Source organism: Empidonax traillii, unplaced genomic scaffold (genome assembly GCF_003031625.1).
Source record: "Empidonax traillii isolate 1590-97213 ecotype Southwest subspecies unplaced genomic scaffold, ASM303162v1 scaffold527:size1067160, whole genome shotgun sequence".
In the NCBI taxonomy this organism is placed as follows: Eukaryota; Metazoa; Chordata; class Aves; order Passeriformes; family Tyrannidae; genus Empidonax; species Empidonax traillii.
This window is the reverse complement of record NW_020955720.1, coordinates 266,845-294,153: the sequence shown is the minus strand read 5'-3', so window position 1 is coordinate 294,153 and position 27,309 is coordinate 266,845. Positions and strand designations below refer to the sequence as shown.

Sequence of the window (27,309 nt, the reverse complement as noted above, 5' to 3'; positions counted from 1 at the left end):
CCTTACACAAGTGCAGCCAGCTCATTACACAGCAAAATTTGGGGACAGGCTGAAGAGTCACCTGTTGGCCATTGCAGTTCCATAAGTCACATACAGCTTATGGCATCACTGGATTCAGTGCTGAGCTTTCCAAGCAATACCAGCCTGCTTATTTCAGTCTACATTTGGCTGACTTTTTTTCTTTATGGAAAAAGGCTGTATTGTGACAAGAGAAACTCACCAGCAAGAAAATACATATTTTCTTGTCCTGCACCCCATTATTACTAGATCTGCAATCTATTTTTTTACAAGATTTTTTTCATGCTACTGCTTATTTAGCACCATATGGCAACATGGTTGCTGTTACTATAGATGAATACCATGGGTCTGACTTCTTTTTTGCTTCTCTCTATACTGAGGTTATTATCATTGAAAGATTGCATGGCCTGCAGTTTAACCTAACTGTTGTGAACTTAATGGGAACTGGGAATTTCAGAGCTACAGGATATGACACAACAGAGAGAGCACTCCCATTTCCCTGATGACTGCTCACTCTTGCCAGCATCCCTTGCACCTCTCAGTGCCCTGCTCTTCTCTGCAGTCGTAGGCACATGGGGGGAAAATTTCCATGCAACCACTTGGGACTTGCCTACGGCTGAATAGTTTCCCTTCCTTAGACTTCTCTTTATTCTGCATGCTCATTTAGGTACTTATTTTAATTATTCAGTGGCTGTGTCTCATGTGATTCCAGAGAAAGCCTGGCATATCTCAGTTTCCCCATCTATCTATGAAAAAGAGATATTAGGTGGTTTTATGTTATGGGATTTTTTTTTGTGTGTGTGTGTGTTTTTTTTACTGCAAACAGCACCTATCAAAAAATAGTTGCTATGGATGCAAAGAGAAGTTTATTTCTTTCCAAGTGAGACACCCAAACCTGTATATGAGGACAAATAAGGCATCCAAGAACTAGGGAGGGGATGCACTCTAGTAGAGAAGTCCAGCATACTATCCATAAGGCCATTACAATATTGCTGCACTTATGCTTTGTTCTCTTTCCTCTCTCTCAGTTGCAACTTGTAAGTTATTGGCTGGTTTAGCTGTGCCTTAAGTTAACACCTTCCTCCTGGAGTACTGTTGCTGTAAAAGAGCATAAACACGTAAAAACATACTGATTACTGTACTGGTGTGGGACAGAAGAGCCTCTAGTCCAATGCTTTATCTCCAGTGGATAAGAATGTGAAATATTAAAGAGAAAGGAATAACCTTTCTGCGTATCTAATTGCATAATGTTGAGGCAAAGGCAAAACATTACTTTTGAACTCAGTATTAGCTGAGTATCTTGAGAGTGAGAGGCAGGATAGCTTCACCTGTTTGATCTCATGGTTGTGGAGTCCTAAGCATTGTAGTTAATTGGTATTGATGACTGACTTTTAAACATTATTCTTTCAGTGTTTCAGCTGAAACTGTAAGATTGGAGAGGGATTTCTCTACAAATATTTTTTCAATTATTAAAAATGCTCAGTGTGTGTTATTGATTACTCTTCTAATACAGGCAATGGGTGACCTTTTGTTTAAGTCAGTCCTCGATTTGTTGCCGTGTCATGTTGCTCTTGAAAAATGTTACTGCTGAAAATGACTGGTTCTTTTTCTTAGTTTTATTTAAAGTAGTAATAAGTTTCATCTGTTTGGAAAACACTTAGACACGTACTCACCTATAGGTGTGTTTGAGAAATACAAAATAATGTCTGATGCAGAGTACTTCCCAAAGTTGTTTTTGTTTGGTTTTTTTTGCATACACATTTGAAATGAATGTGATCTCTACCTCACAGTGTGGCACCCGTTTTACTACACAAACAAGTGAGGGTTAGCTCATAAGCAAACGTTTGCTAAACGAGTTTATTTGTAATACCATGAAATTAACGTAAACAAAAATACTCTCCTAGAAAATATTTTCCTTGAAAACCTGCCAAGATTTATTGAATGCATCTGTCTTGACAGAGCACTTCAGCTGAGATCAAATAAACCTGTACCTTACAGTGAACAGCTGCAGCTATTTTAAAATGAAGTTAAGCAAGCATGAAAAAAACCCCAACAAAACGGGGATGGAAAATAACACCAGGGGAAAAGTAATTAGCCTTGATACCGTACAATCTGCGGTGATTTAGGACATTAAAAAGCGCGGCCACGTTACAGCGGTGACTCACTGATGAGCCGAACGACTGACCAGGCCGCACCTTCATTGTGACTGCCCGGTACGCTGCATCCATATGCGCGGAATCCTCGCTCGTTCCCTTTGCTAGACCCCCCCACGCACGGCCCGCACCGCGGCCGGGCCCAGCCAGGCACCGCCTAGCAGCACCTGTGCCTCTCCCTGCTTCGCGGGGCCAGCTGGGGCTTTGGTGTCTCCCTCCTGGCCGGGGGTGCGACAGCGGCCCCGGGAGCGCGGTGCTGCCTATCGGGGGCGCAGCTTTAGGGATGTGCGCTGGGAACCAGGAGGTGCGCGCAACTCCCCCCCCCGCCTCACCAACACCCCGCTTGCCGGGCACGCCGCCCTCCGCCCGTCCCCTTCCCGCCCATTGGCGGCAGCGCCCGGGCAGGTGCCGGTGCGCGGCGGGAGCGGCACCGCAGCAGCAGCAGCACTTGGTGGCGCGTCCGGCGGAGCGGGGAGGGCTGGAGGCGGCGGCAGCGGCGGCGGCGGCAGTAGGAGGAGACGGCGGCTGCGGGCTCTCGCCTTGTGCCAGGCGGTGCGGGCGGCAGCGGGGCACCTGTGCCCGGCGGCTCCGCGCAGGTGGCGGCCGCAGACCCCGCCGTGCATGAGCGACAGGGCGCAGCTGCCGCCGCTGGCTCTGCCCGTGCCCCGAGCGAGGGGCGCTCGCTGTCCGCCTGCCATTGCGGCGCAGCCCTCGCACTTGGCCGAGGGTGAGTACGGCCGGGGGCGCGGCCGCCGCGGGCTGGGGCTGGAGCTGGAGCTGGGGCTGGAGCTGGAGCTGGGGCCGGAGCTGGGGTTCACTCTCCGCGACCCCGCAGCGCCGTGGGTTGGCCTGCGGCAGGCCCGTAGCGGCGGGGCCGCAGAGCCCCGTCGGGGGGCGGGCGGCGCTCGGCCCGCGGCGGGTCCTCCCGCCCCGCTGGTGAGGGGTCGTCAGCGGGGCCGGGTCCCGCTGGTAGCCCGGGGGCCGCCGCCCTCCGCGGCGTTCGGGGGCGAGGCGGGCCGCTCCTCCGCGGCAGCGCGGCATTAGGCTTGCTTTTAATTACCGGACAGATGTTCGCGGCGTTCTGCTGACCGCGTGGCTGTTCGAGCGCTGTCACTGCAGTGCATCATCATCATCGTTATCGCTGGAGTGCTTTACTCTTGATCAACTTCCCCGCGAGCTCGGGGAGGATTTCAGCGTGGCACTGGCGCTGCCCCCGTTCCTCAGGAGCATCCCGCCACTCTGCGCTTGTAAGTTATGCCTCAGACAGAAGCAGTGTGCGTTTTCCCAGTATCAAGGTCAGTTTATCGTAACTGCTGAGGAAAATACCATATGGCTCGGACTGACTTTTCTTAGGGAATCTAATTAAGTAGGAGCCTGTGTTGTGCTGGGATTTGTGTTATGTTTCAGGCAAGCGTAACCAAATTAGATTGCAGAATGCCTTATAGTGCATGTGCATCCCTCCTCTGGCATGTTTGCAGGGACATTAACCGTATCTAGTAATCTGTTTTTGACAAGTGATTGTTTTTGCATTATACCTACCATTTTACTATTTCCTGCGTATCTGAAAATGTGGGTAGCTGTCTTGCTATGGAGACTGGAGTTTCTTAGAATAGGCACAGCAAGGACTTTGGCAATAAAGGCTTTTGCTTGTTCCTCTGATAACCCTTTTCTGGAAGGCTGGAGAGAGAGAGAACAGAGGGACAATTAGTCTAGTTCTCACATTACCAGACATTTTTTTATGATTTTGAGGGACCTGTCATTAGGCTGGAAAGGTTTTTATATTTTCTTATTAATGGTGATAGCTGTTCCCCATGAACTGCATTGAGACCACTGACTCAGTCCCTGCAGTTAAATGTCACACAGTAGTATTTGACGCTTAATTCAACCTTTAGAAAGCAAATAGAATTGTGTAAAAAGCAGAAGGTGATGTATCTTGTATGTAAACCCTCAGGCTACTGCCTTACCCATCATTACTCAGGTACTGGATTGTATCAGAACGTGTTTACTGATGCGTTATGCCTAAGTGTCTAAAAATGTGCATGGCGATTCTGCAGCCTTCCTGTGGAGTTTGTCAGTTAACTTAGTACAATGCATTGAGCAGTTAGAAACAGGGGAGCAGCGTTTTCAGCAGCTGTGATACCTTAATTGCCAGTAGGGAGAACTCACAGAAGTCAATTCCACCCCAGTAGCCCCTACTGGGGCAAGAGATACTTTGAGCACTGCACCGTGAGAAAGGATTTGCCTCCTGGACCTGCTACTGATTCAAACAGCACGATGTTCTCCCTTTTTTTTAATTCATCTGAACCAGTGCTGTCTGAATCAAGAAAAAAACAAGATCAAGAAAACTAAGCTAAAACTTACATTTATTTTCCTGAGCTGGTTTCTTGCTTCCACACTAACCTGATGAATACATCTGAGTGTACTACATAGGGTGTACCCAAGTGTATGAACACAGTAGGAACTCGCCTTTCTCGCTTCATACTTAGAGTAAACAGAACACTTGAAGGCCTTGTACTTAAACAAGAAAAAAATCCCCAAGTATGCATGGGTGATACTGAAGAAAAGCTGTATATACCAAATGCACTATTGTTCATAAACAGTACAACTGTATGAAAATGTGACTCCTTTGTATAGCTGCCAACATTAACATACCCTATTGTTATGAGATTGGAAACTGCTGTTTGGCAATATAAACCACTGTAATTGCCCTTGGAAAGCTGGACAAGTTGACAGAAACAAGTTGAATACAGTTCCGTGAAAACAGTAGGGGCAGCTTTTCTCTTTGAGACAACCCATTAATTTGAGTGGACTAATGCTGCCTTCCTGTGGAATGCTTTAATTCATCTTCCGTTTTGGATCCAGGTAGGTTATTTTCTAGATAGATTCTTAGAGATAATAAAGGCCTCCGGCTTACCTGTGAACCACTGACAGCCAGAGAATAAACCAGCCCTGAGTTTCTTATATCAAGAGCAGCTTAGTTTCAAAAGAAGATTTTTGGGCTTAAGGGAAGAGGAAGATGACTGCTGTATTACAGTGTGAAGTGAAGCATGCAATACTGTTACTCAAATTACCAAAGAAACTTGGCCTTTATCAATGACATAACCAGGGAATTTTCCAGCAGGTCTAAATACAGTGTAATTTGCTAAGATTTCAAGCCTTAGTCTAGTTTTGTGTATCTCTGTGAGATTGGTCAAAGGTGTCTATATCCAAACTTTATGTAATTTTACAGAAACCCAAGAGGAACTTGGCACACTAGTAAGATCTGTTGTTTGTATGGAAGGCGAGTGATTGTGCCTGCTAGCATGCTGTTTAACTTTCAATTGAAACATGTTATCCTTTTTTATTTTTTAATAATCTTATAGAAAAATACCATGCTGCATTTTTTTAAAACTTCATTTGCAGTAAATGTCATATTTGATATGTCCTGAAAATTAATTAATAAAACATACCATAATGGAAATAGTTTAGTGAATCACCTGCAAGCTTTATCCTAGATGAAGAGGGTATATGCAGTGGCTTGACTGGTCAAAAGTTAATATCAGTATTATTGCAATAATGACAGATTTTTAGATCTTACAGATACTGTTCTGGGAATGGGAACATGACAAATTTGCAGGCCAATATGCATTAAATTTTAACAGCAAAGCAATATTTTTTTTCTTTTTCAGAATGTTATACTAAGAAAACCCCTTGTCTTTCATTTTTTTTTTACTGACCCATTAGTCCCTGAGCTAGGTAAAGGAAACAAGATCTCTTGTTACTTTTTATTACCTATATGCTTCATTTACCTTTTGATCAATTGATGATCATAAAAGGAAAAACAAATATTGAGGAGTGGTATGCAGATTATTGGAGTTATTACTTTCTACTGGTTGTTTTAAGATATAAACCTTATTTATTAAGATATAAACCTTATTCATTTCCTTATCAAAGGAAATGAATTTTACATTCTTCAAACAAAGTATACTTCCAAATAAAACATCACCTGTTGAAGTGGAGCTAACTACTGCGGAGATTAGTCTTGAAGATGAGACACTTTAGTGGTATTGTCTCAAATTGACTCACAGTAGTCCATTAAGCAGTCTTCAGTTTTGCTGGTGCTGGCTAACAAGCAGGAAGGGAACTTTGGCCTTTCCTTCTGCTGAAGACCCAAGCTCAAGTTGTCCTGTGCAGCAGTTTCAAGAATCTCCTTCCGGACTCTCCTGGACAGCAACATATGCTGTTTATTGATGGAGAAGAATAAATGGGTTAGTGACTTAATGCACCCGTAGTGTCTGGATTAAGTCTGTTTAAAGGGTGCTGAGGTAATTTACTGTAGAAAATGAGATGTAGTCTCTTGTGATAGCAATCTGAAGTGTAGAGCCTCATTCAAAAGCTGTTAAAGTTCATAGCATTCTAGCTGGCTTTAATGAGTCTTGAGGTCCGGCAATAGCCTGCATTTTTTGGGGGTTTTCGATAACAGAACAAGCCCTTCCCCAGCACCCTCCTCCTGTCTCCATGCAGAATAATATGTGACTTTCCTGTAGTCACCCAGCTTTCTGTTCTTGGAGGAAGGCAGTACGTAATCTGTTGTTTTCTTTCTTGAAAGGAAAAAAAGCAAAATATATTTATAACTAATGGAATAAACTTTCTTTTCTGCTCTTGTGTTGAGTTTTGTCTCTTCTGAAAATAGCACAAGAGCTTCTTTGGTTATTGGGCATTACTCCTGATACTGCTATGGGTTTCAGTGGGGTTTTCTTCTGTCCCTTTGGAGTTGTGTGAACAGAATGTTGTGTCCCAGAGTAATCCAAAAAGGAAAGTGCTGGTTTGTGCCACTCTCATTAGTTGCTATGGCATGGAAGTTCAGTGGATGATTTAAATGCTGTTGACTGAGATGCAGCTAACGCTGACCTGAAATACCTCCAGTTGCAGAGTGTACCTATTTTTCTAACCATTGTTTATCTTACAAGAGATTGATTTCTTTTCCCCTCCCCCCCCTTAAAGCACTGATCCTTCTGCTCCTCAGTGATCATCCCCAGGAGTGCTTGGTGTACCTTTCTGGAAGTTATCTCAATGCTCGCATCTAGCTGTCATAAGTGCTTTGACATTTGCTTGACAGACCGTGACTTGGATCTAAGTTAAATCATAGTGCGTGAATTGGAGCAACATCAGGTTTTAAAAGCAATTGAAAGAGCTTTGGGGAGGATTCAAAAGGGTATATTCTGGTGATGTTGTTTTTCACGATCTCAGCTGGTCTTGATCTAAAAGGCAGTGCCAAAAATTGTTCATGTGTTAATCACTGTAAGCACAAATGCCATGAGTTGAGTCCCAAATGAGAAGAAATCAGTTCATCTCTAGAGGAGGATAAACCTGATTATTCTACCTCTCACACTCCTTTTCTAGTATTTAATGATGAGGCTTCATATTCCTGCTTCAGGATAGTATCACAGGTCAGAAAGAGGCAAATCAGTGGAAATACTGTGGTTTAGGGTGCACATGTGATTAAGTGTTAGTTCTTAAAGCTGGTGGCTTAACTTGATTATGTTGTTCAAATAATAGGTTATGTGGGACTCAAAAAGCTGTTTGCTGGCTGGATGGTTCCCTCAACCAACCTGTAAGAGGATGAATTGCTTTCGTTCTGTAGTTTAGACTAAAGGAACTGTGAGACTGCTCCAGTTTGGATTCAAATATAAGTGAACCAGCAGTCAAAACCCGATGGTGAAGTTGGCCTTTGAACTCCAGAAAAGGCCTGACAGTGTCTTATGCTTGAATATAAACATTCTTTGTTTGTATAAACTTGGGATCCAGAACTTCAGGTTTGCGTTGGTTGATCTGGGCTCAGGTTATCTCCGTGTTGTGTAGAGTCAATATAAAAAAACTTAGTCAAACCCAGGTCCAAAGCAGAGTCTCTTCTAAACACAGCGTGGAGTAGGTTCCAGTGTCAACAAAGGAATCCATTAACTCCCCCACCTGACAGACTAATCTAGCTCCTAGTTTGGTTTTTCATACAGCTCTGGCTCTACTTTATTCTTGCTTATTGTCACTCGATAAATTGTTATCTAAACAAATCAAAGATGACCTGCTACTGAAACCTTTTTTCAGTGCATGGGGCATAAATTGTGTGTCAACAAACTACAGCTCATCACTGAGTCTCAGTGAAACGGGACATGTGGCTTTACAGATATCACTCTTTATTGTTGTACCTCTTATGATTCATGCTTCAAGCGTAAATCAGGGTTAGAAACACTTTGTAGGTGTCACAGTGAATGTGGAAGGCACAGTTTTATGAAATTATTCTTGGGGTTTGTTTTGTTCGTTTATTTGCTAATCTGTAAAATTCTGTAATTTGCAGCAGAGATTCCTGTCACTGGTTTGAATTAGCAGTGATTTACTGTATTAAATTTGTTTCCACATCTGGCAGCACAAGAGAATACTGCCTCATTGTGGCAACTGCTGTTGGAAGCATTTTCTTACCTCTAAAAATAGAATTTTTGTCTTTATTCTAGTCCTGCAGGAATATTCTCTCGGTCAAAGATTGATTCTTGGATCAAACTTTAGGATATGCTCATGAGTGATATTTTGTAAGAGGGATGCAGGATATCAATTAGTGCAACATATGCTGTGGGGAAAAATAAAGTCAATTTTATTGTGTAGAATATTTTAAGTGTGCCTATGGTGTGTTTGCATATTGGTTGGATTTATATTGTGGATGTTTTGCAGCAGTCAAGCAATCCACACTTTAATGTTTACTTTTCTAGCTTGCATGGATTAATCACAATATGGCTTTCAAGCTTTGAGATTCCTAATCTATCATAACCCTTTTGCATGTATTATTGAAATGCAAAATTAAATGCAGATGTAAAATGTTTAGTGCTTCCAGAGCTGTTTAAGCTTTTGTAAAAGTGTCACCTTCCCTCTTGATATTTTCTTCTCCAGATTAAAGGTATGAATAATTTGGATGAGAAGTCTTACCACTGCTTTACCCAATAGTGATACTTTGGCACCTTAAAGTTGAAAAACTTAACTTAATGGACCTATATTTTCTTGGTTGGTTTGTTCAGTTTTGTCTGTAGGATGCTCCTACAGGGTCATCTTAGAGCACATTGCACAGAAATGTTTCTTGAGTATCTCCAGTGAGGGAGACTCTACAACCTGTCTGGGCAGCCTTTTTCCAGGGCACGGCCACACTGAGGAAGTTGCACATTGAAGAAGTTATTCCTCATATACAGGTGGAATTTCCTGTGCACCAGTTTCTACCTGTTTCCTCTCATCCTGTTGCTTGGCACCATCAAGAAGAGCCTAGATCCATCCTCTTGACACTCTCCCTTCAGATACTTACAGACATTGATAACATCCCCTCTCAGTCTTCTCTTCTTGAGACTGAAGCAGGGCTAACTCTCTCAGTCTATCCTCATAAAGGAGATACTCCAGTCCCCTAATCATCTTTAGCCCTGCATTGGACCGACCCCAGGTGCTCTATGTCTCTCTTGTACTGAGGAACTACAGATGTGGCCTCACTAGGGCTGAGTAGAGAGGCAGGATCACCTCCCTCGACCTGCTGGCCTCAGTCTTCCTATTTCACCCCACAATGCCATTGTCCTTCTTTGCCACAAAAGCACACTGCTGGCTCATGGACATCTTGTTTTACACCAGGACCCCCAGGTCCTTCTCTGCAGAGCTGCTGTCCAGCAGGTGAGCCTTCAGCCTGTACTGGTGCGAGGGGTTATTATTATATGCCAGGTGCAGGACCCTGTATTTGCCTTTGTTGTACTTCAGGCATTTCTTCTCTGCCCAGCTCTCCAACCTGTTGAGGTCCTTCCTTAGGGCTGCACAGCACTCTGGGGTACTGGCCACTCCTCCAGATTTGTGTTGTCAGTGAACTTTCTGAGGAGGCATCTGGCCCTTTATCCCAGTCATTGATGAACAAGTTAATATCCTGAGTTGTGTTCTTTTATATACCCTTCCACAAAGAGGGAGATAAGTATTTGAGCTTTCCCAGGCTACACATGGCATTGAACCTGAGTCTTTTTCTGAGTGCATGTATTAGACTGGTATTTACATATATTTCCACTGGTAAAGCAAGTGCTCACTTCTCTGCCTGCCTTTTAAGATGAGATAGAAACCCATCAATTCTTTGAAGAAACAGAAGGATTCACTGTTTCTTTCATGTCCCTTCACTCTGTGTGGTTCATTTGAGGACCATTGATTGCGAAATGCTGGGACTGACAGATGTCTCAGGAGAAGGTTGTGGCATGTGTAATACAACACAGGTGGGTGAATCTATTTTTGCAGTCCTTGCTCTTGAACTAATGCTGAGGAGAGAGGTAGGAATACAAATGAGCTTTTTGTTTAGTATTCTCTTCATGCTGCCTCAAGCTTAGAAAGTGCAGTGTGAGAACTGATTTGCCAGGTGCGTTCTGGTTTGAGTTTTGACAGGAAGGTGGAAGAAGGGACTTAACTCTGTTCAGTGGCTGCTGTTTTCTCTGTGCAGGGAGTCTGGGTACAGAGCAGTAAGCTTCAAGCCCTGCTTTGCAAGTCGGGCATCCAAAGGGAAGCCCTTGCTTATGGATGTGTAAATTTCTGATTGCGTTGGGCTCTTTGGGATCAGTTGCATTCCCTAAGTGCACATGCTGGCTTTCTTCCTGACCTGTGATGTTTCACCTTGGGGTTTGTTGATAGTCCGTTACAAGTACTGAGCTGCATTTCATGCTTTAGATTGAAGGCACATGGAAAAGAGGGAAATCATCCAAGATACAATTGTGTGTCAGCGCATTACCGCTCCAATTTTGTCTTTTTCTACAAGCTGTCTTCTTCGTTTCTGGAAGAGTGATAGTCAGTCTCACACAGTCAGAATTCTGTCAGACACATCATCTTGACTATGCATTTTTGAATAAGACAGTTGCTGCTAAATAGAGAAAATAGAGCTGAACATGATTTGCCTAAATTCAGCATAAACAATGGAAGATGAGACTGAAGTAGAATGAGAATATACAGTAACTAGAAATCCAATTGCAATGAAATATGTGCTAATATTATGTGGCAGATAACCTATGATCTTTAGCGGCTGTAGGGCCAAATTCTGGATAAGCCTTTACTCTGGTTCAGTTTTACCAGTGAAAAGTTTATTCTGGTCAATCAATGTGGCTTTTGTATCACATTTTGTATTCCCAGTGGGTTTTCATACTTGTGTATCAGTTGTAGGCCTGATACCTAAGTATAAAATGGTCATGATTTATTTTTCGGATTCTCTTTTTAATATGACTTTTTTTCAGTCCATCAAAGGTAGATGACAGAAATTAAGTCCTACAGTGTAATTCTTAGTCTTTTCTAAAAATAGTTTTTCTCCTTTTATGCTATTTAAATAAAATAGCTTCTATTTTTTTTTTTAGAAACAGTTTTATATACTGTGTTCTGCCTTTGGGAGAGTGCCATCCTTAGATGAGAGGTACCATTCTTTCTTGAATAAAGTGGGACTTTAGTGAGTTTTTTTACTTCTGTGTCATGGTTTAACCCCACAGTGCTGTACCAGCTACCAAGAAGAAAATGATCTCTATCCCAGCTGTCACCTGGACATTCTGCTATTTCATATTCAGTACTTAAAATAACCTAAAGTATAGAAGAAAGAGGAGCGTGAAACTTGTATTTCTTAAATAGATTGAAATTTAAAACCATGCAGTACTAACCTTTGACCTTTAAGGTTTACTATTTCCCCCATTATAGTATGTCCCAGCACTCTTTTAGACAAAAGTACATACAATTACTGTAATAACTTTCGTTAATAAGGAACACTTCTTCCAGTGTTGAATGAACTTCATCTTTTCTTTTAAAACCTGCTGCTTTATCCCTTGCACTCCCCCAATGAAACAAATATAACTTTGCCCAGGAACTTGCAAATTGTTTTCTTTGCTACTTGCAAAACTCATATGAAATTATTACAAGACTGAAAGGAAGATAGTTTTTTTTTGCTTTGGTTATAGACTAGGAAATATATGCATTACTGTTAAAATCAGTGTGGCTACAAAGAATAACATCCTCTTTGAGATCGTTTTCTTACATCTCATTTAAAATGTGACACACCAGATACAAGTCCCCATGTTGAAGTCTGTTGGGCTCTACCTAATTTTTCAACTGAAGAGGTGGCTTTGTATTTCTGATGAGTATATCATTATTTTGGGACATTCGTTCACTTCCAGTGAAAAGTATTTTTCAGTGAAAAGTCTTGTTTACTGTAACTTCTAGACATTCTTGGAGTTTAAAAAGATTAAGAAACTTGTGGTCAGTGTTAGTTATGCCTCATTTTGAATTTAATGATGTGCTGCTAGCTGTAGTAGAAACTACTTCGGACAGTAATCTTCTTCAGATGTTTTTTTGCTAAGGCCTGTTTTGTTCAAGTGCGTTTATGTAAATCAAAGCACTTTAAACATTCAGATCTTATTTTTGTCATCAAATAAAGTGTGCAGCATTATGTAATTTATATGCTAAGTATTGTGACGTTTACATTTAAAAAATTACCAAAATGACCTTGTGCTGGCACTTCTCTTCTGTAAACGTTTTAAAATATGAGGTGTGGTAGAGGAGCCTGTGTTTTGGACAAAGTGCTTGTCTTTCTTTTTTGGCTTAGAAAGGTGATCATCTTGTTTTATGATTTCAAAGGGGAAAACATTCACCAGCAAGACTATACAAAGAATTTCTTATGGTACTAAAAAAATGCTGCAAATAATGACAAGACAGATTGAGTGGTGTTATTTAGGTCCTGACAGACTACTGAAGGAAGTAAGGATGAGATTGTAAGTGACAGAATCAAAGATACAATTGCTAGCATGTTTCTTCTTAATTTTCTTCCTGGAAAAATCTAGAAGTGGTAGAGTAGCAGAACAGAGTAGAAAAGCTGTGGTGAAAAGTTTAGTGACTCCAAAGCTGAGAGCATGTGGAAGAAAGGTATTCTCTGTTAAATATTTCAAAGACAAATAGCTGGGTTGAAGGAGTTTGTGGTCTTGATTCCTCAGGTATCACATTTCGTCAATGCACATGAGCAGCATTTTAAAGCAAAAATTATACTGTGTTATGGAAACAGGTGAAATCTTGATTAAAAATGTGAAATGTGCTCAGAAATGGAAAGAAGTGTAGGATATTCTTGTTTGCAGCTCCAGCGTACTGGGGAGCTCTCTTCCAGATTCACACTGTATAGCCCCCTGGAGCCTTCTCTGGGCTGAGCAGTCCTAATGCTCCCAGCATCACCACTTGTGAAAGATGCTTCAGTCCCTTCACCATCACTGTGGCCTTAAGTTGGACTTACTCCAGTAAGTCTGGATCTTTCTTGTACTGGAAATCCCAAACACTCCAGGTGGAGCCTCACTTGTGCTGATTTCTTTGCTACATCATGAAGTCTGTCTTGTACAGTACTCAGTGTGAACACTTGCATAATTAACTTTATGATGTGGCTCTTTGTCAAGCAGAGAATCTGTTTTAAATATGAGTTGGCACTTAAAAAAAAAAGTTTATGGGCTTTCTACTCTCTCCTCCCATTAATGGTAGTCATCTGCTGAGACTCTAAGTCCAAACAGCTTAGCTGTCATATGAGTGATGAGGAAATACTCGACTCACCCTCATTTCTCCTGTTGATCCCTTGTCCATTTTAAAATTCAGAAGCATTTCTCGAAGTTGTTGAAAAACTTTTCATTTGCTTGTTTTTTGTTTTGTTGGGGGTTTGATTTTTGTTTTAAGGTTAAATTAAAGAAATGTTTTCGATGTGGAAGTTTTAATTAGATTTTAAAATAGACTGTAGGAAGTATTAAGATGAGAGTGTTACTCAAACAATACCCAATCATATCTTGCAAAACTGGGCTTTTCTGTTATAGTGTTTTAATTTGGTGAGGAAAAGTTTTCTAGGGAATGTTACTGTTCTTGTAAATGCTGTGAGAGCTTAGATTTTGTATTCAGTTTTAGATTTAACAAAGAATTACTCATGAAGGCAAACATTTGAACAACCTCATGTAAGTTATTTCAATTGAGGCCAGAAGTTATTTTAGGTTGAGAAGCTATTTTGTTGTCTTTTTTTTTTTTTTTTTCCAAGTGTAACATTTCCTCTAGAGAATTTCCCATTGTGTATTTCCAAAATACATAATCCGGATCTACTCAAAAAAGGACACTTGAGAGTTGTTTATAAATATTTATAAACTGCTGTGATACTCCCAGATCAGAGGTGATTTAGTAATGGGATGAAAAATTATTTCCTGGGAAAAAACATGCTAGTTTCTTACAGATTAATGTAACATTGGAATGCAGATTGAGAGTCTTATAGGGAAATAGACCACATGAAATCAAAAGTTAAAGTTGCTTGTGATTTTAAAGCATATCTATACTTGAAATTAAGTCTTTACCAACCCTAAAAAATCAGAGATGGTGGGGCTGCCCACTTACTCCTAAGTTTAGAGGTACATTTCCAATACATGCTCACAATCAACAGTGGCAGCTGTATCAGGGGGATAGTTTTCTTTACTGATGAACCAGTTTGTATGTGTGAAAAAAACAATATTGATTTTTACACTGTTTCCAAAAGATTTTGATGAAGACCTGAAAGAAGAACTTATTATGACAGTGTTAATTACAGTTGTTAACTTGATGCTCAAGATAATGGGAATTGCATCTTTGATCTCCCACTGTCTTCATCTTCCTGTCTCAAAAACTGTAGCCCTACCACGAAGGTGTCTCTACTGGCTCCAGCGATCGCTTTAAAAAGTTTTATTTCCTTCTAGCATGCATTCTGTGTTTTCCCCTAAAGTGCATGTGTGCAAAAAGGATTTAATTGGAAAAATCCTGCCTACTTCCCTATGAATGTGGCTTTCCTGTAGTGAACCTGTTCCATCCTTTTAGAAAGTCAGAGGCGCCTTTGCACTCAAGTGCTTTGCATGGCAAGAGCTCAGCAGCTACCCCAAAGCCTGAAGGGAAGGATATGTCCCAAGGCACTTCATGTTCTGTCTTTGAGCTGCAACATGTAAGTGTAACCTCAGCAAGCCCTGCCTCACCTTTTTTTTTATGCTTGACAGTGCTCAGTGAGGCTTTGGTACAAGGACTGCGGATGAAAGGGGAATATCTTAATGTTCTGGTGCAAATTTCATGAAGATTTATACGTGTGTGTGGCATGGAAAAAAAAATCTTGCCAGTTGTTCCTGGCTGCGTTTTAGCCAACCTTTAATTTTAACATATGTTCTTGGTCTTGCGAGCAAGATTAGTGAAGATTACATATAGTGCTTTGTTTCTGTGGCACTTTTTTTTCTACGCAAATCAGGGAAATTTTGTTTAGAAGTACATTTTTATAGCCTTTATTAACTCACTCTCAGATTCCTTAGTAGATCCAGAGTCAAGACAGAATACTGTGACCTCTTTTCCAGCTGTATTGTGAGCATGAGTCTTGTTGGAGGGGTCTTGTCATCTTGATTTCACCTAAGCTTCTATCCCATCTGCTTGGTTTTGTTGAAATGTTTTCTTGAATGAAGAATTTATTCTGAACTTCGTGGACAACCTAAGCAAAATAGAAAAAAATAAGCAGTAATCTCCTTCCACGTGGTTGTATTTTTCTTGTTTGTAATCAGGTGATTGTAGGAAGGTAAAAATTGTACTAAAACCCCCCACCAAACTAGCAAAAAACCCCAAATGAAACCCAACCAACCACATCCCACATCATTATCTGAGTAGCAAATGAATTATGTTTAGAAAATAAAGCTGATTGGTAGCATAAAATATTTTTGAGTGTTACAGGAGAGTATGTTCTCTGTCCATACGCAGTCACAGGGATTGCACTGCAAGCAATTTTGCAAAATCATGGCATAAAATCTTCAGAAATGTCTAAACCTGATGTCACCTGAGTTAGTTAAAAATGTGTTGTTTTGCAAGCAACACTGAGATCTTCCCTCAACATTTCTTAATATCCCAAATAATTTATCTTTTGCATTTATGTTTAAGTTGGGGCTGATTGCTTTCAGTGGATGGAACCTGAAAAATAATTCTGAAATAAATCCTTCAAGTTGTACTGGGGAGGTTTAGATTGGATATTAGGAGCAATTTCTTCACCGAAAGGCTTGTCAGGCATTGGAACAGGTTACCTAAAGAAGTGGTTGAGTTGCCATCCCTGGAGTATTTAAAAGATGTGCAGATGTGGCACTTAAAGATATGATTTAGTGGTGGATTTGGCAGTGCTGGGTTAATGGTTGGATTTGATGATTATAGAACGTCTTTTCCAACCAGAAAGATTCAGTTGTTTTCTGATGTTTGTGGCAGCAACTTTCTTTTTGTTAGGCAGATGTGCCTGTGATCTCAGCACTCTTGTGAAAAATATCAGTGCTTTCAATTTATTTTATTTTCTGTTTCTGATTTCAGATATTCCTTATAGATATTCATATCCAGGACACAGTATATAATGGGCAGAAAACTAGATCTTTCTGGCTTGACTGATGAAGAAGCAGAGCATGTACTCCAGGTGGTTCAGCGAGATTTCAGCCTTCGTAAGAAAGAAGAAGAAAGGCTGAGGTAAGAATAAAAGCATTTGTCTATTTGGATTATTACAAACTGTTTTTGGAGGAAACTGGAAAAGACAGGTTTTTTTGTGGTTTTCTATGCATTAATAGTCATTCCTGTCACACAAGCAAGAAACATCCAATGTCCTCCACCTGAATTCAATTATTGAGTAGTAATTCATTTTTGTGTTTAGTCTGTCCTAGCCTAAACCCCAGCAACGATCTCTAAATCATCTCTGTATATTTTCTGGGTAGAGGCTAACTAGTGTTTGACATTATCAAAAGCAGAAGTTTATGTTAAGGGAATTTTTTGGTTGCTGTAGTCAGTTCCTTTTCAGAAACTTTGTCTACGTGCAGACATCTGAAAGTGAAGAAGTTCAACCTATCTCTTTCCCCCAGAATAATCAATGGGATAAGCTATCTGTTGAGTTTTAATTTTGCTTTCAATAGTCTGTGTACAAAATGATTGCAAGCAGAAACAACCCAGAAGAAAACAAATGGAATTTTTTGGCAAGGTAACTTTCTCAGCCCAATGTGCAGGTTTAAAAGTAAAACGGTGGGAGAAATGAACTAAACTCAAGAAAGACTACAAGTCAGAGTTACGATTTCCTAAAAGATTACAATAAATACAATGATATGGAGAAAAAAACCCTTGTTTTAGCCCACAAGGACAGATTTATAACCCAGCACCCTGGGACAAGAACAGAATTGTGTCTGTTAGTCCCTGTGCTGAGCACCATGTGGCCCCACTGGGTGCAAAGCAAAAGGAAACCTGTTGATCCGGAGGATGGTCGCTGTCTTGTCAAGAGTGGCAGTCACAGTCCTGTTGAAGTGCTGGTGCTCCTCTGGACTTGATGAGTTGTACCTGAAGTCTCAAAACCCCAAGATTTTGTGCTCAGGTTCAGGTGGTAGTGCCCAGTACTTCCCCTAGGGTAGAGAGTTTCACAATGGGTGATTTAACTCTGTGAGTCATGGGATATTTTTGGAATCTTTTATGGTCTAGGTGTTGCAGCTACCTATTATGCCAGTTCATTGTGGCCCATTAGCAGAGATGACCTCTCAGGCTTGGTGTGAAAGTGTTAATGCCTCCCCAGAAGGGAGTTATCACAGATGAGTCATTGGTGTTAAGACAAAAGAGCACTCTTGCAGTGTTTTTTTAACACCCAGCTTGTAGCCTGAGGTGTCGGTTGAGCCCTGGGCAGCTGCTGAAAACGATCCACTATTAACAGTCCATCAGAAATTACAAAGAGGGTGTAGAATACACAGTCTTGGTTATACCCACATGGTGATCAACTTATCCCAGTCCTTGTAATTAGGACACTCAGGAACCCGTATGTGACAAGGGAACTGCAGGCAGAGACCTGAATTGGTAGATGCAATATTTTTCTTGTAGTTTCAACAGCATTTCCTTGAATTATTATGTCTGATTTTTATATTACCTTCTTCGAAAACATCATTATTTATTACCTAGCATACTCTGAAGTCTCTATCTATGGTTGGCAAATGCACCTTCTCTTACTGTGCTATTCATATCTCAGGCATTTAGCATCAAGCTGAAGTCAACGGAGCAGGAATATGACTGAAATAAACAGAAAACTAGGTATATGTCTGATATGCAATTGAAACTAAGGGAATCCTGTCTCTGTCAATTTTCTAGTTAGTGTTTTCTAAAACTACTTGGAACATTAGGAACAATAAAGGTGGCTTGCAGCATAGACCTAATTCAGTTTTGGCATGCTGTGCAAGTTCATGATTGGGTTGGTAGTGAAAGTTTGCTGCAGGGAGGAAAGACTGGGTAAGGACGGCACAAAGATCTTTTATGTTTTTTAATGACTGCTTGTTGTGTCGTGGATTGTAGTGGTTCTTTTGGTAATCTTTCACAACAAAGCCAAGAGATTCTAGAAGCAGTTTTCAGAGGGTGAGTGCATGGGCTTTCTCTGGCTTTTTATAATGTAACTGGTTGTATCTTACTGAAGCAAGCATACCACAGTTAGGGAACGCTGCGGCATCTTGCCTATTCTATATAACTATAGTGGGAGGAGGAAGAGCAAAGATGTAAGGCGTGCCTGGATAGATTTTTGCTGGTACTTGTGTTTTACCATTTTGCTAATGAAGTTTTTCATGAGACTTGATAATTGGATGACTTGATTGATGACAAGTAGAAAACTGGTGTGAGAAGAGAGCTAAACCACTGGAGAAGTAGAAGAAACATACAGACTCAGCTTATATATGACTTTGTACTCTTTTCTTCTTGGAAAGTTCATGCCTTTTGCATGAAATATATTAAAATATATGGAAGTGCTGCAGATAATGAGCTGTAGTGACAAAGCAGAAGTTCTGAAATATAGGTTGATATTTAAGATATGTATTTAAGTAGTTTTAATGACTTTAAAAACTGCCTGTGAAGTTATAAGCCTACTTCTGACTTAAAAGCTATTACTTTGTGGGTTTGTTTTAAATCGTGCTAGTCTGGTTGGTTTGTTTGTTTGTGGTTGTGGTTTTTTTTGTTTGGTTGGTTTTTGTGGATTTGTTTGTTTTTGGTTTTGTTTTTTTTCAAAATGCAGTGCTAAAGGAAGGATGTAGCAACACATCTTTTTGTCTTATTATGTGATTAAAAATATAATCTTATAAGAAACTATTATGATCTTGCTATAGATTAGATTTTCAGCCTGTAAGAAAACAGATTAGATCTTGTGTCTGATTTGATGTTCTTGGCTCTATTGCATTTGTATTTAAAAAGTAATCAACTGGCAAGCTTTAAAGTATAGTTACACTTCACAAGTGAAGCTTCGTAAAGCTTTGTGATCTTTTCTGGGATAAAAAAAAATCAGCATATAAATTTTATATGTTAGACTTTTAGACTTTTGTTAACAAATTCAAAACTAAGCTGTATCTGAAGGTATGTTTTTGTGGTTGTTTTTTTTTTCCTGTAATTAATTTGAGGTAGCAGCTTTAGTCTTTATTGGAACTGTTAATGGAACTGTCGCATGTGATACTTTCTCAAAATAGGGTTTCTATATAATTCCTCATCTCATAGATAGTTTTATTTTTGGGTACTTTTCACCACAAAGACTGAAGGAGCTGTTTCATGAATCTCTTTCTGGATTATTCCTATTGTAGCAATTATGTCTAAAGATCAAGAACTACTTAAGGGAAAATATGATAAATTTCCACTGTATCAGGAGAACAGTGAAAGCAAAGAGTGGTTGATGGCTTCAATTTTGCTTTGCTAGTGGCAGCTGAACAGTTAAGTAACATACTACAAAAAGTGAAGCTTATCTTTACTTCTAAGAAGTGTTTTTAAGGTAGTGAAGTAAAATGGCAACTGTTTTAGAGCTAACATGCCAATGTTTTTTATGATTTTGCAGTTGTTACATTTTAATTTATTTTTCCATATTCTGTAATCAAAATGACATAATGAATGTGTGGAGAAAAGCTATACTGATCCATCTGCATTTTCCACTGCAAAGCTATATTGAATCTCTCTGCAGTGAGAATTTTTTGCAGTGATTCTCTAATTTAAATATTTCTCACAACTTTATCCTAGTGATATCAGACAGGCTGCTCTTGTACATTTTCTGAAAGAAAAAGGTTGGCTAAAAATAGTAAGATAACAATAAGATAAACATATGCACATATTTAGTGATTAGAGTGGTTGATTTATTATGCATTACTGCTTCATATCGGTTTAGTTTCTTTTTTTTGCAATGGCTTTCAGCCTGGCATCAGATTAATGATATTTACTGTGCTTCTTCCCTTGTTCACCCATTATCTCTCTGTTTTGATTATGCACTGGCTCTGTTCTTTGGCAGTGGTGTTATTTTTTTTATTTACTCTCAATGTTAGTCTAGTCATCCAGAGCCATTGAGGCTAAAACTATAACACAGACTTGTAAATAGATGGGCTTAGTTTACTGTGAATCAGTTGAAGTAGAAAAACCAGGCAGATCTGGCATAGCTAGGAAGGTGATTGTTTTGAGTTGCTTTTCACGTGTGCTCAGAACTAGGCTATGGTAGTACAAACTTGTGTACCTCCTCTCTGCCACTGAACCTCTGGCAGGCTGTCTCTGGGCTCCTGGGAAACTAGAAATCATAGCTGGCTTTTTGAGGACAATGACTGGACATGATAATGATTGGTCTTCTCATGTGCACATGTATTAGTCTTGTATTTCAGCCTCCATGCAGATGCAGAATGTCGCAGTGGGGAAGATTGGGCTGTGTTGAGAGTTAAACGTCTAATGTTTTGCTTTGTCATATCTGCAGTTCATGGCGGGGTTTGTGTGCTCTTTTATTTAGTTTTTTTTGAAGAAACGACAGACGAGAGCTTACAAGAGCTTACAAGGCCAAATCATGTTTGTGAGATATTTCTCTTTACAGACACAGATGTGTAAAAGAGTTTGCTGTCTTTTATTTGTTGCCATTTACTGCCTGCTTATGCTGTTTTCAAGGCTGTCTAAATGTGCCACTGTTTATTCTCATCCAACGTGGACAAAATCAAGTCCCACGTTGATTTGTTTTTATAGTTACCACTGTATTTTAAAAATGCTTGTCTATTTGTTTTAGGTCAGGAATGCTGAGAAGTCAGGGTGTTTTAAATAAGGGAAATTATAATTTTACGGAAAATAATTGATGAGTCATCATATTATGGTGTATGTTTCCAACCTACTACATTTTAGCCATGTGGGCAGGTTGAAATATGGCTATTCTGATTCTGAATTTAACATTCAGAACAACTGCAAAGGGAGGAAAGGTGGAAGGGGGCAGGCATAGAAAGGGCTCAGTGCTGATCAGCTGCAAACAGAGCACATACTTTGCCTGTCAGCAGCTACTTTACTTTAGGAGGCCATGATCAGAGTGACTTAAGCTGTCTTTCTCTAACTGTTGGCTAACAAAAGTGTCCATTCTGGTAGTGAATGCTGGATTAGCTATTTGTGTGGTGGTATTCTATTGAAAAACCTTAAAAACTTGATTTGGGCAGGGATGAAAAACATTTCTTTGCAGGCAATGTGGTTCTCTTTTGTTTAAACCACTGCTGTTTTCTCACCTGAGAAAATGTATTTACAAAGAAAAGTTACTGACCTTATGGTGCCACATTAACAACTTGAAACAGTTATGTGGGATTACTGGAATAGCACGAGGGAAGTGTTGAGAATTGACTGTCACCTACAGGCAGAACCATCGCAGTGTTTTTCATAGGTGGGTTGGTGAATATCAGCTTTGCTGCCTTTATTCATACAGTCACATTTTCAGTTGTAGTAAAGACAGTGATTCATGATCAAATCTCCAGAAGTATTTTATTTGCAGAAAAAAAAAAATTAGATGTCTGTGCTCACTGGAGGGCCCTCTCTACTCTGGTTGTTCTAAATATCTTTTTAACCAAAGAATGCTAAGGGATTAGAATAGAGCCTTGCGTAAAAGATGATTAAATGTTTTAAACTGAAAATCGCTTTTGCCTGCTTTTTTCTTTCTGCTCTTTTCTCAGAATATTCCATTGCAGCATAAGTAGGCCTGTGAAGAAGCTTCTGAAGAAACGAATTCTCATACATGACAAAACCCAGAAACCAGTTTGACACTTCTTCTTGTCAGTCTACAGTAGACTTTGGTGTTTTTACAGTATGTATCTTTGGTCTTATAGTGGATCAAATATTGAACTTCTTCCAAACTCCATTAATCAAAATATTGTCAGTATGAGTCATATAAAACTGGCAAAATGCCAAGTCAGACATTTGGGTAGCTATCTGTTGATTCTACATATCAGTTCTTGTTCCTCCTTCCTGTGGCAGACTTGTATCAAATATCTTAAACCAAACAAAAACCAAACAAAAAACCACCTGTCTGTCTTTCCTCCTCTCCTCGCCTCCAAGCAAAGCCATTTTATAGCTGTTTTCCTCGTGAGGAAGGAACAGGAGATTGGTCTCATTGTCACAAGCTTCAGCGTTACAGCAGATGGACTTGTGATCAATACCTTGTTACTTGAAGTGATTTCATAAGGTCAGCCTTGCTACCTTTCACTGATGAACAGTGTGGGGTGAGCCCAAAGAGCATTCCTGTCCATTACCCTGATTTTTATTTTTTTTTTTTTTCCCTCGAGCAGATAATCTCTGTTCTGGTTCCTGTGCCTGCTCTTTGTCTCCTCAAGGGATCCAGAGAAGGAGACTGTAAAGTCATCATATCCTTCTGCTCATGAGGCTTGGGAATAAGGCCGCACTAATGACTAGCTTGTGTTTATGTGTTGTCCTGACAGATATGTTCTCCCCCTGTGATAAAAGGTCTTAGAGTGGTTTACTCTTTCTCTGAGAATGGTGCTCTCTGTGCTTCCTGTGTTAAAACAGCTGCACACTTTTCCAGGGCAAGGCTCTGGTGAACTGTCATAAGTTTAGCACTCCTATGTCTAAAATTATTTTTGAGTGCAAAGAATAATTCCTTAAAATCATATCTGCAGCTTAATACATTATTTTGTAACTGCTTTGACTTATAAAACAAGATTAAAACATATCTAGGGCACTACAGCTGTTTCCTGGAAGTAAGAGTTCATTACAAGATTAAGAGCAAGACATCTTTTTTTATAGCTTATCAGCAGTTTTGTTACATAATGTTCCAAGATGCAAAGAAACCTGTTTTCTAGCTCACACAGACTGTCAGGATTAAGAGTTGTCAGTAGTGCATCTGTATACTAGATACTTTCCCTCTCTCAAAAATTGTGCTTAATATTTTAACAGATACCCTTAAGTGTTATTCTTAGGTCCAGATAAGTTGCTTATCAAAAAACGTTGACCTGGATGAATTCTACATGAAAGTCAGATAGTTAATGGTTGGTTTTGCTACAGGCAGTAAGGATGCACTTTAAAATGCATTTAGAAACTCTAACTTGCCATTAATTTCAGGAAATATTGATGCAAGCGTTCTGCTTGCTGTGGAATAATACTGTGTTTGGGGTTAGACAAGGAAGTAGGCATCTCAGCAATGATACAACATCTTACTTCATGTGCAGTGCAACAGTGTTTTGAGTCCTTTCTGTGATTTGCCCCAAAAGTCCCTGCTCTGACACCACAGGGTCCTGATACAAAGGTAGTGAGGATGTAGGTTCTGCTGACTCGGCATTGGTCCCTTCTGCACTTGTGAGTGGAGAAAGTGGTTGCAGTTGACGAGAGGGTAGATAATGGTTTATGCTTTACAAGAGAGAAATCAGGGCATTAGAAAGAATCTGACACTAGAAGCAAAGAACTTTCAGCTCTTTAAGTTACAGATTTGGGTCCAGATTTTTTTCTCTCTAATTGAGATAAAAATGCCAGGGTACTTCCAGAGAGCTTAGGTGCCTGTAAAGCAAGTTCTGTGCGTCTTGCTTGTGCATGCTTGTGACTTTAATGGGAACCTACTATGACTGTTCCTGTTACCTGAATAACATGTAGATGCTATAGTAAAAGCACAGATGGAATTTCTCAATAAGTTCTTAATGACTGGTGTTTGAATACAGGCAATTCCAGATATGAGTTTTGGCTTTTTCAAAATGTGTTTACAAATGCAGCTTCAACTGAGAGAAAATGAACCAAGCATCACCTCTCATGTTTCTTCATGCTTATGAAAAGCTGCAGCTTTTTCTGTAACATTCCCTTATGAGAAGCTGCAGCTTTTCATAAGGGAATGTTGCAGAAACTTGTGCAGAAAGAAGTGTCCCCAGCTAAAATTTTTAATATTGGACAGGCTATGGAGATAGAGCCGAAGCACAGCTGGCATCCACTGTGCTAAGCTTGTGTAACCTGTGGGTAAGTATTAAAAGGAAGCAGTATGGTATTGCAGAGATGCTATAAAGCTTATTGCAGGCTTTTTTAAATGTAATTTGGTCTTCATTGTGGGTTATGACTAATCAAATTATTGGCTACAGTTTAGCTAAAAGGAGTGAGTGTTCCTAGTGATAATGAATGGCTATAATATAAAATCAATATTTAATCTCTGATGCCTTGTGTATGAAGAGTCTAAGCTTTTAAACGTGACTTGTAGGAGTAATCTTCTCTCACCTGACTAGCTGTGCAGTGCAGGTTGTTTTCTTGCATATGAACTCCTGTCTTTACAATTTAGTCTGCCTTAAATATTGATTTCTCTGTTCAGGTGTTACTACAGCAGTACCATTAGTAGTACTTTCAGGTTATGGTAGAACATGTAAATAAATGTGAAAAGAATGGCTGCATAATGTAACCTATTCAGGATTTATTCTTCATGTTAGAGTTTAGAGAACAGGGATACTCTGAATATATTTCCATACGATGTTCACTAAGTTGTAAGTAATATGTGCGAAGTCTTAGTTCTGGAAGAGGTGTTGCATTTAAAATGTCGGTTTTTTTTGTTTGTTTGTTTGGTTTTTTTTGTTTGTTTTGTTTTGGTTTTTTTTAATGTCAAAAAGGAATAGTTTTACCGTAAGTTTCTGTAGCAACATGCTATAAGACCTGTCCTTGGCTCTGCACCAATCTGGATGGATCTGCTGAAGCTGCATGGCTTCCTACCTTCATTATACTCGCCTTTGGTTTTTAAGAAAATGAGAAATACTGCTCATCATTATGAATAATGAGACTTGTCATTTAGATCTGAAATTTGACTTGTAATCCCTTTTTTCAGAAACATACATTGTGGAAGTGTAAAAGGACACATTTAAGAAACACTAATGTCTGTGAAAGGAAAAGACTTGTGCTTCTACCTATGAAGCAGTAACCATTCTTAAGAAGTATTATAATATTTCAGAGATAGTAGATTTAAGGAAAGTAATATTGACTGGAAGTTGGATTTGTTGATATTTTTATTTCAAGTATTGTTGGTGAATCAAGGGATCATCTTTGTCCTTGCTTACTTTAGAAATTTCCATGCTCTGTGTTCTTCATAGATGATGAATTTTCTCTGGTAATTTTTTGTGGCCAGTTCCAGTGCCCACAGTTGTGAGTAAAACCAAGAACAGTTGTAAGTAACAGCAGAAGGTGACAGAGTGGAAGAGGGCTGCTGTGAAACTGAGTTACCTTTGTGTACTGAGTAGGGAGCTGTATCCTACTGTCCATGCTTTTAATTATAGGAAGGTGCCTTTTGAATACTTGTTAATACTTCCTTTCTGAAGCCGATGAAATCCGAAAGCATCTCGGAATCCACGTGACAAATAAATGTTCAAAAAATATTCGTGACAGATAAAAATGTGTGAAAGGAGCACTTTGAGAAGGTAAGGCCAATGCATTAGAAAGAGCAAGTTCAGGTTTTTGTTCACTATGCTGAGGCTTAGGGAGTATGTCACTGGATCTGCCTAAAACTATTGAATCAACAGAGGTGAATGAGTGTTAATAAATTGCTTTGGTGAGTTTGTATTCACCTAACACCTTATCCTTCAGGTTCTCTAGAATTTATCTTGTGCAGCTTCCTACTTAAAGCTGTCCCAGAGGAATGAGCTATGCTAAATGGAATACTAGTTCTTAGAAATTTGTTCCAAGTCTAGGAACCTGTGTCTTGAGAAGTTATGAAAAGATAGCTACTGTGTAAGTTACTCGGTTCAGATTCTTCACTATTCTAGCTCATTTCAAAATGAACTATTGCAAACTATGATCTGCTTGCTTTCCAGAAATGACAGTGTGTGTAGCTAGAGGTGAGATCGATTTTTAGTGTTTATAAGCACGTTCTCTGTTTATGGTGAGTTCCAAGGACTGCCAGACAACTTCTGGGAGGGGAGCAGAGCTGACTGAGTTGAGGTATATGTTAAAGATCGCTGATCTTTGTTTCACAAATGTCAAACTTCTCAGCATTTTTCTTTCTAAATGAAATTGGTAAACATTTTCCACTCAGTGAAAGAGGGATATGCATGTGTGGGAGAATACCAAAGATGTCAAAACACTTTGTCAACACTGCCAGAGTGTAGCTTCAGAAATACCTTTGGAGATACTTTTTACTGTAACACATTCTACCACTTGTTGGTTCATTTGTGAAATAAAATGGATTTCCTTTTGTTACGTTTGTGAAAATAATAAAAAAAGAATAGTGGTAGAAATTAACATGTTAAATTTAGCATTTGTAATGTTTTAGACATACAAAAATTGTCAGCTGTGTTTCAGCTGAAGGTATTATGCAAGTTAACATACCATAAAGTTTTGCTGCAATGGGTGTTGCTGAAGTATATGATCCTACCCCATGATAAATGCAAGATAATTTTAATTTACTCCTGAGGGGTTACAATAACGAGCTTCATGTTTGCTTAGGGGAAGGAACTAACATATGGGCAGTTACTACAGAGTCATACTTTTTACTGTAATTTGACTTGGGGTAAATTGTTAATCTACTGTTGCCTTTATTTACAGTTGGTATGTATTTGGCTCTGTGCCTGAGGCTGGAGCAAGTCTTTGAACTGCACACTAAAGAAGTCAGTGTAACAGGCTCGTCCTTAGTTTTTGGTTGAAATTAATTATAACTAGTCAATATATTTGCTTATGCCTCTTTTCCCTTATTGCTGTAATAATTTGATTCCTAGCAATGACCTAAAGTTCTCTTGAAAGCAACTGACCTCAAACATACCTTTTTAAGGTTTTTGCTCAATGGTACTTATTTTACCCATTCTTCTATACCAACTCCATAAAGAAAAATATTAAATATCTCTATAAAACTGATTTACAACAGGATTAGTATCCT

At 39.6% G+C, this 27,309-nt stretch overlaps 1 protein-coding gene across 3 annotated transcripts in view; it reads left to right on the top strand.

The window, feature by feature from the left end:
• Positions 1–2,783: 2,783 nt before the first annotated feature.
• MYRIP (myosin VIIA and Rab interacting protein) overlaps positions 2,784–27,309 on the top strand; it is a 221,979-nt gene continuing 197,453 nt past the window's right edge. For all 3 annotated transcript variants that reach the window (XM_027897060.1, XM_027897062.1, XM_027897059.1), the window contains exons 1-2: positions 2,784–2,898; positions 16,527–16,676. In XM_027897060.1, the coding sequence (XP_027752861.1) occupies positions 16,567–16,676 (110 nt within the window). In that variant the 5' untranslated portion in view covers positions 2,784–2,898; positions 16,527–16,566. The remainder of the gene's footprint in view (positions 2,899–16,526; positions 16,677–27,309) is intronic.